General features: G+C 35.6%; 1 protein-coding gene across 1 annotated transcript in view; it reads right to left on the bottom strand.

Annotated features, from left to right (window-relative positions):
• Positions 1–3,191: 3,191 nt before the first annotated feature.
• Positions 3,192–11,689, bottom strand: part of LOC129263901 (obscurin-like) — a 54,530-nt gene continuing 46,032 nt past the window's right edge. The window contains exons 17-22 of the mRNA XM_064097141.1: positions 11,484–11,682; positions 10,199–10,481; positions 9,791–9,977; positions 9,152–9,230; positions 8,140–8,289; positions 3,192–7,029 (exon numbers count right to left, since the gene is read on the bottom strand). Of these exons, the coding sequence (XP_063953211.1) occupies positions 6,828–7,029; positions 8,140–8,289; positions 9,152–9,230; positions 9,791–9,977; positions 10,199–10,481; positions 11,484–11,682 (1,100 nt within the window). The 3' untranslated portion in view covers positions 3,192–6,827. The remainder of the gene's footprint in view (positions 7,030–8,139; positions 8,290–9,151; positions 9,231–9,790; positions 9,978–10,198; positions 10,482–11,483; positions 11,683–11,689) is intronic.

The raw sequence follows: 11,689 nt of genomic DNA, 5'->3' as shown, positions 1-11,689 counted from the left end.
CGTTTTTAATAAAGAACAAGATATAAATATCCAACATAAGATTATTGCAAATCGAAGCGGGAGTTCTTTTGAGGTTTAGAACTGAAAACGGGACATTCTATTCAACTATTTAATCATGAAAAGTATGGGTTTTTGCTACAGAAACGATGCGAGCGCGAAGCGCGAGCTGAAATTTTTTTATATTCCAATCTGAAAAGCGGACATTTTGAGCACGATTTTAATTAAAGAACGAGTTGTGTATCTCAATCTCGCTTGCTGATTTCTGTGTAACATTACAATCTTATTTTATTTTTTGCACATGTGGAATTATTTGGGGGGGGGGGGCAAAACGATATGTTTGCCCCCCAATATGTTCATTGGTGGGGCGATCGCCCCCCTGCCCCCCCCCCCCCCCCCCCAGGATCGACGCCTCTGGGTCAAGCCTATATTGCTGCAGCTCTCAGTTAGTGTTGTATAAACACCAGAGAGGTGTTCATACAACACTAATTAGTTTTGAAACGGCATCGGTTCGATTCCAAACTGGTTTCGTTTCAATACTTCTCTGGTGTGGACATAATAGATTCCGATATGGTGTTAAATCAACACCGGAGTTTTTGCAGTGTAGATAATGAAAGTCACCAGTAAATTGATGAATTTTGAAGGAATGTTTTTAAAAATGTACGAAATTCATGGGAAGGCGGAACCACGCATTAAAGGGCAGGTCAACCCCAACAAAAAAGTATATTTGAATGAAAAGAGAAAAATCATAACGCTGAAAATGTCATGACGTTAAGTTGCGCTTGATATCACAAACAGTTCTAAAATTATGCATAGGAACAAACAACTCCTCGCGACGTCACGTACTTACTATTTCTTTTGAATTTCATAAAAAAAATGATATATCTTAATTTTTCTTCATTATAAAGTGAAACAGTGATTATTTTCCCTGGAAATGTTGGATTGCTACGGTTGAAATCCATTGTTCTTCATAAAGAATATTCTATACGAATGAAATAGCGAGTGGGTATTGACATCGAATCATCTGCATTTCAATGTGCTGTGCATTGCATTGCTTAGTACAAAATAACACACACACACGCACCAACACACCCTACCACACAAACTAAATTTTTGATGCTATAATATTCTTATTTGCATTCGATTTTTATTAAATTTCCAGTATTATTACTGTTTGATGTTTTATTTTATTCCAATCCACTTTTTTAATTGGAGTGGAGTTGACCTTTAATTCAAACCTTCAAATATTATAAGGGGGGGGGGTAGTATGCGGAATCACACACAATTATATCTAAAGGAATGGGTAGGGATAGAGGGGAAAGAAATATAGGTTAAATAGAGAGGGCAAAAGTGAGAGAAGGAAGGGTTGGAAGATGGAGGGAGAGAGATAGAGAGGGGGAGGGGAGAGGGGGGGGGGGAGACCGATCTGGGAGGGGGCGGAATGTGAGAATATCTTATCTTCCCTTTTCCATATATCTACCGTCTCCATATCCCTCTTTCTCTACATCACTACCTGTAAACAATGATAGCTCTCTATTTGTTATATATTTATCTTTCTTTCTCACTCATAGAACATAGCCTGACCACTGTTAAATTAAAACACTGAAACCGAAAATGTGTTTGAATCATGAAGAATTATATTTATTAATATCTATCCATGTCTACATCCCATAAAACAATTCTAGTAAAAAAAAGAAACAGAAAATGTGATGATGAATTAGACAAACTCGAAGCAAAATAATTATATTTTTTGCGACCCGACATCGGGACTAAAAATCGGTTTCATGCAGCGATTTTTTATAGGATGGTTTTATTTAATGTTTTATAGCAGCTGCTTCTTCAACTGCATTGAACCGACAAACATCTTCGACAAACAATCATGCTTGTTAATTACATCTTTAGGGTATTTTAATTATGTATGACTATATCTGATTTATTTTGCATATTGAAGGGGGAAATGGGTCTAGTACCTAGGGTGTGAAATATATCCATAGAAGTCCCGAGTTTTTCTGTCTTAAGACGTTTATTATACTCTAAAAGAAGATAAATCCAACATAATAGACCGATTTCACTTAAACATTTGCTTTTATTTGTCCCCTTATAACTGTTGACACCTTCCATTCTTGTTGAACAATAGACAACGTTGTTAAAATCACATTGGAGGTAACTTAGCCTCAATGGTTATCTTGAGAGAAAGCGAATACTACGGTAAAATCAGACAAGAATCAATTTTCGAATGAGCAGTCCTCTACAACTGAGAATCCGCAGATTATTTTCTTTTATCTGAAAATTCCGTCATTATACCATCACGGAGATTCCTTTTTTTTAGAATGATATAATTTTAAGGGATAAAAACAAACAAACAGGCTGAAAGGAGATAACTATAACTATTTTGTTTGATCATGAACACAGAAGAAATAATATCTTAAGGTTATGTTTCTCCTTATTGGGAACTTTAAAAAATGCGACGGATGGCGGAAAGAATTAGATGAAATTCGATCCGCGCAGTCCGGTTCTAAGCAAATATGAAACTGGACACGCGCAGATATATTTCAATCTGTATTTTTCATTCTTTCCGTATAGTTTACAAAAGCTGGTGATTATGCAAAAATACATTCAACAAAAATTACTAAGGCAACAACAACCAATGAGTATTTAGCATTTAATTATCTGGATGATATGTTCATAAAGGTATCATTACTTTTCGGAGCCTAAGGGTGAAAAACCGAAATCATGAGTCATCAACTGGTCATATTCCAGTTGCATTTGTTTTGCTCAAATATATCACATTAATGTCTGGTAAGTATGCTATTGACCCGTGTTTGGGTAGGGGACTATCCTGGAAGAGTGTATAACTCTAGTGAGATTATAAAAAAAACACTGTCTAACTCGGTCTACAAGACCAAACTAATCACAAATTATCCTTATCAAGAAAGTTGGAAACAAGCTCACTACATTGACGGGTCTTACACAATTTTTCAATTATTTAAGTATAACTATAAAACCTCGAAGATGGGGCCTAATACATTCACATTTTGGTTGTTTCAGTAAAACAACCATTGCATTTAATAACTTGCATGTATTTCATCCACAATTCACACATTTTTTAAGTGACATCATTCCGAGTATCACTGTCTAAGTCACGACTTGTTCACATTTACTCTTTTCGTTGAAGACTTTTTTTTATTCGACAAAGTTAGATATTTTTTCTATTTTTATGTCAGAAATATTTTTCCAGTAAATGCAGCAAAGTTCTAATAACGACACCTAAATGATAAAAACTAGATTTTTTTTCTTAAACAAGAAAAAGAAAAGTTGCACACCAGAAAGCACCTCATTAATTCAAGTCTATTTAAATCCATGCATCAAGATGAGTATATACATTACATGTTCTAGGGCATTGTCGGGCTGTACACATGATGAAATAATATTTATAATTAATTGTTCCTTAAACAAATTTCCTATAGCTATAAGGGAGCCTCTTGAAATAATAAAAATTAATTTCAATACTCCATCTTATTGTCACATCGTTATCCCGTAAAAGGGAATGTACACGCAGAATTTAATTTCAAATATATCGATATACTCAAAAAGACATGTTTGCCGTTTCCTTTCATAAATGAAAAGAAAACACACAAAATATTCATATACTCGTCTCTTTCTCTTATTCCGTACACTTTGGCAAAATGTAGCAAAGTTACAAGGCACATCACGCAAAATCATTTAATCAAACAGAAACATGATAGTATTTCAAATATATGTCTTAAAAGTGACAACCTGTCCATTCTGCTAATTAACATGCAGGATGAGCTTTATGCTTAAACGCACGTACAGAAACTTAAAGGTCTTTCATTATTGCTATGAATGGCAAACAATACGAAATGATTCGAATTTAAGCAAGAACGCCAATCCTCTTCAGAATAGATTTGTAATCATATAAGCATAGAAAAAGAGACAGATGGAGAGGGGTAAAGTGGAGAAAGAGACAGGGGTGAAGAGAGAGAGTGAGAGCAAGAGAGGGGGGGGGGGGGTGGTGAAAAGGCTAGGGTTGTCTAGTAGCTTTCATGGGGGAAGAAAACAAATGGATATAGAAGCAACCATTGCGCCAATCCGTTGATTAAAATACAATTAAAAGAGATACAGTCTTACGAACGTATGTTGGATTCTGAACCTAAATTATGCATTTAAAAAAAATTGCTCTCATATCTTGATTGTAATAAACCACTTTTCAAAAAAGGTGCAGTACAACGTGATCTGGTGATTAGAAAATAACGTTGAGATCAAATAGATTTCTTCCAGCACTAGTGGCACTTTCCAATGTAGAATTACTTGACGCATTGTGAATCAAAATCTTCGAAAGAACTTTGAAACGTAATCATATTAAATGCATCTTGTGCTTGTGACCACAAAGTCAAATTTTAACCCCTTTAATATCAATTCACTCGTTTTCACCTTTCTAATGAGAAGTGTATAAGTGGTAAATCAACGGGACATTCTAAAACAGTTTAAAACATCAAGAAAGCCCAGCACTGAATTACTGAAAACAAATCTCATTCATATTACTGAATTTGAAAATAAAAAGTTCTCGTATTTTGGTATCAATACAAAAAACAACAACGGCATCATCATCATCATCATCACCACCACCACCACCATCATCATCATCATCATCATCATCATCCTCATCATCATCATCATCATCATCAATATCATCATCTTATTATAATTAGAATTAGTATGCTCTCACAGACTTCACTACTACATAAAAAGAACAATTACCGTCTATCATGTTATTTACATTAAATAAAATATGGCATAAAATCCTATAAATTTGAATTACTCTAAATATATGGTTTAGGCAATCGTTTAGCTTATTTCAGGCATTAGAAGTCATATTGAATAGAAAAATACAAATGCATTAAGCTGCATTAATCGAAATACTATATTTGAAATCTGAATACTAGATTTGAAACCTATCAAAAATTGTAAATGCCGCAACTTTCGGCTAAACCCACTTCAAGAAGCCATATTGTTTTTACACGGATATAAAATATGAGGATATGACTTAGTGTGAAAGTAAACAATTGTACAGAAAAAAATTAAAGAAAGATTTGAGCAAATTCGACAAATATACTTAATCATTTGGCATACTTCCCATGATATCTTTATTAACATAACGTTTTCACAAGTAAGTATAAAGCTTTTCTGTAGAAAAGAGAAGGTAAATCGCAGGAAACAAATTCAATATGAACGAATAGTTCTGGTAGTTGGAGAAAAGGTTTCAACACACTTCCACGTGAAAACAACCCCCCCAAAAAAAATTGTTTGAAGTTGCCATATTAAAAATGTAAAGGAAATTGCAATGTGATACAAGAAAATTCAATCTCATTGAAGCGCAATAAAGTATCGTTATGAAATTCTTATTGTCCACCCAGGCTTAATATAAACCAATTTACTTTTCATTTTGAAAGAGCACAAAGCCGCGGCGGTCCTCAAGTTAAAAAATAAGAAGAACACTTACGTTCCGTGGTTGTCAAATGAAATGAATGTACATATTTCAAACACTAACTTTGTATAAGCATAATAATTTTGATCAAAATTGCTTGAACATATAAGATATTTGTTTGGTTTTTATACCAACATTAGTCAGTCAGCAGAATGAAATACCACGGGCAATCTAAAAGCATAATGTTGAAAGAAGAAATAGTTACAATTTGCAGTGGATACTTGATGGTAGTTCTAAGAGCTAAACTTAAATGATTTTTTTTTACTTTAAAAAATGTATGGTAGGTCTAAGGAAGATTTATATAAGGAATAGCATGTGGATTCAAAGAGCAGAAGATAGTCTCTTTTCATTAAGCACCACATACTAGTATATTGGGGTTTAATGTAAAAGAATCCTTTTTACTGGAAGGGATGTTACAATTATTTCAAAGAGAAGAATGTGATGGAGGTGAGGTTATATTCGCAGACAAGAATCATCAATTTTTGAAACCACTTTGATTCCGTTTGGTTCATTTAGACTTCTCCTCTATCTTGAAAAGCACAAATCTGTATCAAAATATGTTCAAAGATCACTTCATTATTGCAATTTATTATTTACTGTCATGTTTCATATTTATAATATTTTGATAATTTGCATAGGCCTACATTGAAATATTGCTGTTTTTAAAATGAATTGAAATAAATGTAGTGAATAATAAAACAAGAATGAATAATGAAATGGGTCAAACAACGACACTGACTTATTGTATTCTGCTCTTTGGCAATATTTGGGTAAAATTCCTTTTCATTATACCATGGGTAAATTGGATAAAGCTTTAAGGTTAATCTCAATTCACAATACTCTAATTCCTTATCTACGAGCCCATCTTTCCTTTGCCTAACATCTTTGCCTAACATGAATCTATACAACATACCTTCATATCATTTTCTTCGCCGAAAAGTACTACCTTATCCTAATATCAAATTGCCGTTAGAATGAAGGAAAACAATATCCATAACCCAAACTAAGAGCAACAAACTGAATTCAGTTATTGAGGCAATAATTCTAGAGTTATATACCTCCATGGATGAGGCTTCTGAAAAGACTATGCGTGCAACCACAAATCAGTCACATTGCACTTTATTGAGATACACGAACCTCATCAAAACACGGCACAACATTTAAGAGTACTTTTTTCCTTTAAAATGTCATCTCAACTTCTCAAACACCGATAAAATATATATTCACACAAAATGAGTACTCATCGTGGTTGATAAATCCTAAGAATTAAAATCTTATATTACATAAATCAAGTGAATGTTTATGGTATTAGTCAGAGGTACCATTATGAGTCGTCGGACTCTTCACTGCCATACGTTCTCAATGAGACGTTGTCCAATGTGTTGTTCTGTAGCATTCGAGCCAGGAATTGAGTCCTGTAGTTGGCGAGCTTAGTGACTGGGAAAGACCTAGACTGGGCTGATCCTGGCTTGTTAATGCTCTTCACCCAGTTGTGCTCCAGACAATCAGCTACGGTTGGCCGGTCACTAGAAAATAAAAATAAAAGTTAGAAGATATATAAATATACGAGTGTAATGTGCTCGAAAATTGTATCAACCAAGTATGGATACGGTGCATCACTTAAGAAATTTGTCTAAAAATATATATATTTGTTGTAGGATAATGAAAATAAAGCATATTTCACAAGTACGACAAATAAATTGGTTACATATCCAAAAAAATTTGAAGTTAAGTATACAATGTCGAATGATACAACAATGTTTTAGCAAAATTTGTATGATAGGGTAACTGAATTATTAAAAAGATAATGCTCATTATGATAACAGAAAGAACTACAAATATCATTAACAACTCCGAACAAGCCATTGCTAGGCCTGATTTAGACTCACATGAGGACATTGCTATTTATGTTTTGGTATCACCCAAAGTCAAAACAAATGCCATTAAACTATTTACCTTTACAAAATAATCATCATAGCATGATTTCAGTACGAACAATATGATCCTTTAAATGAAAAAGATGGTAGGTGCAATTGAGTGGCAGTCTATCTATCTGGCGGCCAGGATTGACACCAAGTCCATGCGGTTATATCCTTAGGTAATCGGGCAGCTATCCTCATAAGCACAACATGACTTTAAGTCGTGTTCAAAACTAAATTAACAATCGGTGGTCATTTGGAATAAAAACAAGCAGGGGCGGAAATCTCTCCCAAAAGGTGGGGGGCAAAGGGGGTGAAAAATTTGACAAGCAAAAAAAAAAAAGAGGTTATCACCCAAAATTTAAGGTCATTTCGACGAAAATAAATTTGACAAGCAAAAAAAAAAAAAAAAATGATTATCATTCCAAAAGTAAGGATATCTCGTCCTAAAATACATGTTTTACTTCGATTTTGAATGGTGTATTTCTTACCATCATAAAACACCTTAAATAGTAGGGGGGACATTTGATATTGTGTCCCCCCTACTATTTTTGAGTAGGGGGGATACGTCCCCCCTGGGATTTCCGCCCATGAAAACAAGCATTTATCATCATGCCCAGGACCCCAGGCCGACCTTTTAATCGGTATTGTTGTTGCTTTATATTTGCTTAAAGACATTTATGCTTTCTTAGCAGTCAGTAAAATACAAATTCTTACATTGGCTTTTCCTTGAAGATGGCTTGAAGGAATGCCTTGGCCTCGGGACTCACGTTCGGGAAGAGACTGCTTATATTGTATTTCATCCTTGTGATGTTGTAGATTGTCTTCTCTTGATTACGACCCAAGAACGGGGAGGTACCACTCAGCCTACATGGAAAAATGTTGTACATTATATAGGATGTTTCATGTAGAAAGGCATGTTATGTCGTTTTGCATGGTGCCGTAGCCAATATGGTGTAGCTCATTGGTTAAAGTATACTCCAATTTGAAAGCGCCAATTGTAGGTTCGATTGTCTTGAACAAGATATTGATCTGCAGGCCTTAAAGTGACATAATACATGCAATGGTATTTGAGAAATACTTTGAAAAATGAAGTGACTCAATTATGATCATGTCACCAACAGTAAAGGAAATCAAGATGACGCAATTATGATGATGATGATGATCATAATGATGACGGGGATGGACTGATGGTGAAGACAATGATAGTCAGTATTAATCAAGAAGGGTGGCTTCTAAGAGATCTATTAAACACCTGGTTTAATCAGAGAGGCCTAGCCACTACAATTAACCACATTCCTATTTATTTATGTCATTTTTATGATTGTACATAGCGCCATAAACGTCATGCCTGACGGATGTGTGAGCTATAAAAGAATCCACCATTATTATTACTACACCGACATTGGCTCGAAAGACTAAGAATAATATATTTATGCAAATTAATCCGCAAAGAACACTATCTTAAATATCTACGAAAGATTGATTATGTCTCTGAGGGGCACTTTTATTCCAGGTCAATAAACCCGAACGAAATATTAAAAAAATAATAATAATAAAAAAATGATTCAGAATATGGTCCTGATGATTTGTAGCCAGGTTTTCTAGCTCGTTTCCTGATCCAGAACCGAATCGCCCCAACAGACAATTATACCATACAGAAATGCTAAACAATGACAAATCAATGGCAAGCAACGTCATTTCACTTACAAAATCTAAGAACACATACCATGTAAACACCATGACTCCTAACGGCCATATGTCTGTTTCATAGTCTATTGACCCTCCCTTGGCAGCTAGCTCAGGAGCTATGATAAATAGAGAAAAACGTCAGTAAGAAAATTCATTAAAACTTATCACGGATGATTACTGATAACTACAATGTTTGGTAAAGGAACCTTCAACATGTTAAACAAAATCTGGCAATTCCTCTCTCATCGCATGCGATCTTTTAAGTTTATTGATCACATGATTATGAAATAATAGTGTTCATTACCCGGAGTTGCGTTCAGGTCATTTAGAAGGCAAGGTGATCCGAAGATTTATCAAATTTCATTTGTTGAAATAAGATCTAATTAAATTATTTCCCATACTTTTTCTTCCTATTTTCTTTTCTTCCTATCGTTTTAAGTACTCACTTGAAAAGTCATATAGGGAAGTCGTCTTTAGCCCCCCCCCCCCCCCCGACAGATGTAGGACCCTCCTTGCCCCTCCACATTATATCAAAACGTATACTAATTTTAAATTAATGGAAATACCAAGGAAAATTGACTTAAAATTCACATGGGAAATTAGAGACAGCATAGCAACGAGAAAACGCAAGTGGAATAAAAATACAAAAAAGGGAATATTATGTCTGACTACGAACCCATGAATTCGGGTAGAACATCAATGCCTTTCATCTTGTTTCCGCCATCTTTTTGGATGACCCGACATGACCCGAAGTCGATTAGCCTAACGACATCCTTTCTTCGACTTTCCATGAGAAGGTTGTCGTGTCGGAGGTCGAGATAGACCACGTTCATCATATGAAGGTGTTCAAGGGCATCTAAAACCTGTGGAAAAGATAGATATAGTTAGATATGAAAATCAACCTTAGTGTCATGATTTGCTCGACATAAAGTCAACTTGCCATCTTTTTTTTTTTTTTTTTTTTTTTTTTTTTTTTTTTTGGGGGGGGGGGCATATTGCACATTTTGGTTTGGGGGGTTTTGATTGGTTCTTAGCATTTTATACGCCATACCTTTTTTAATCAAAGAGGGGGGTGGGGGCTCACCTGGGCAACTATTCTGACCACTGTAGACTCGGTGTATGTATCTTCCTTGGTCAGATACTTCAGCACTGTTCCTCCGTAGTAGCGCTCAGTGACCAACATGACGTGCCTGTTCGTTAGGAAAGCTTCTCGGAGCTGTAGGATGTGGGGGTGGGATAGTTCCCTCAGAAGCTCATACTCTGCCAGACATTTATCTTGCGTCTTTTTGTTGTGTGCTAGGATCTTGACAGCATATTCCTTGCAGGTTGCTACCTTCCGGCACCTCATCACCACCGAATATCTTCCTCTGAAATGAATCAACAATAATTCAGTGTTTCTCATACACTTTCCAAGAAAACTGGTCAGATTGACCTGGAAATCAGTCAGTTGAAGTCACAATCTGTTCTGGGTTACAAATGAGCAGGTGGGTGTTTCAAAAAGCTGTTCGTAAAGTTACGCACGACTTTAATGAAAAAATGAAGAAAAAAATGGAAATGGAACATGTTCTTAGGTCAAAATCAATTACATAGGGCTATATGTCACAAAGCACAAGAAAGGATCACCAGTCGTGCGTAAAGTCATTTGTATCTTACGAACAGCTTTATGAAACACCCACCAGGAATAAAGCCTGACGTTACACAGATAGGCAGAGATCTGACCCAGAAATTATCAGAAATTCGCAAATTATTTGAAATGTCATGAGACCAGTCCTTTCAGCGCGAATACACTTTTTTTTTTCATTTTTCGTTATTACCATTTTCAAATATCTCTTCATAAAATTCAACTTTGACCATACACTTCCGAAATACTATACAGTTTACATTTTGTCTTCGATCTGTCAACTTTTAAGCATATACCCCATCCCAGATTATATTTGCTTGCAGGCTAACTTAAATACTGTTCATTTTTATCCCTACTTCTGCTGTAACACAATTTGTCGGTCTGCTACACGACAAATCTTAACAAAAAAGATGTATATGAGTCCACTGCCTATTTGTCAATGCGATCAAGCCCTAGGTCAAATGCACGTCGGGCCTGGATGATTTAGCATCACAACATGATCGTGGTCAACATGGTCAACCTGCCTTGATGACGGTTGGTCTTCACTGATCAACTTTGCTCGGCTTCTGAGCGTTTTGAACATAGCCAAAATACTGCTGAAAATCCAAATCAAGGCAGACTGGTATGGATCAAGGTATAGTGACCCATATCACGTTGCTGAGCTACATGTATATAGATCAGGAAAACAGATAAATTGATCGACCCGGATCGTGTTGATCAGTAAGGCAGTTGAACGGTATGCTATTACCTTCCAATTTCCTCCTGCATCTCATAAATCTTCTGAGGCATCACGGATGATTTGAGAGACAAGTCCAAAGGACCAAGATCCTCATCATCAATGAGCTCGGACAGGACCTCGTCACGGGAGTTATGCCTCTCTCTCGACAACGATCTCGTTCTCGAGTGCTGTAACTTTGTGATGGATTCCATGTTCAAGGCATCAGCTCCTGTGAA

The sequence above is a fragment of the Lytechinus pictus genome, chromosome 1, assembly GCF_037042905.1.
Source record: "Lytechinus pictus isolate F3 Inbred chromosome 1, Lp3.0, whole genome shotgun sequence".
NCBI lineage: Eukaryota > Metazoa > Echinodermata > Echinoidea > Temnopleuroida > Toxopneustidae > Lytechinus > Lytechinus pictus.
Note: the sequence above shows the minus strand (reverse complement) of the source record. Positions and strands in the feature narration are given on the sequence as shown.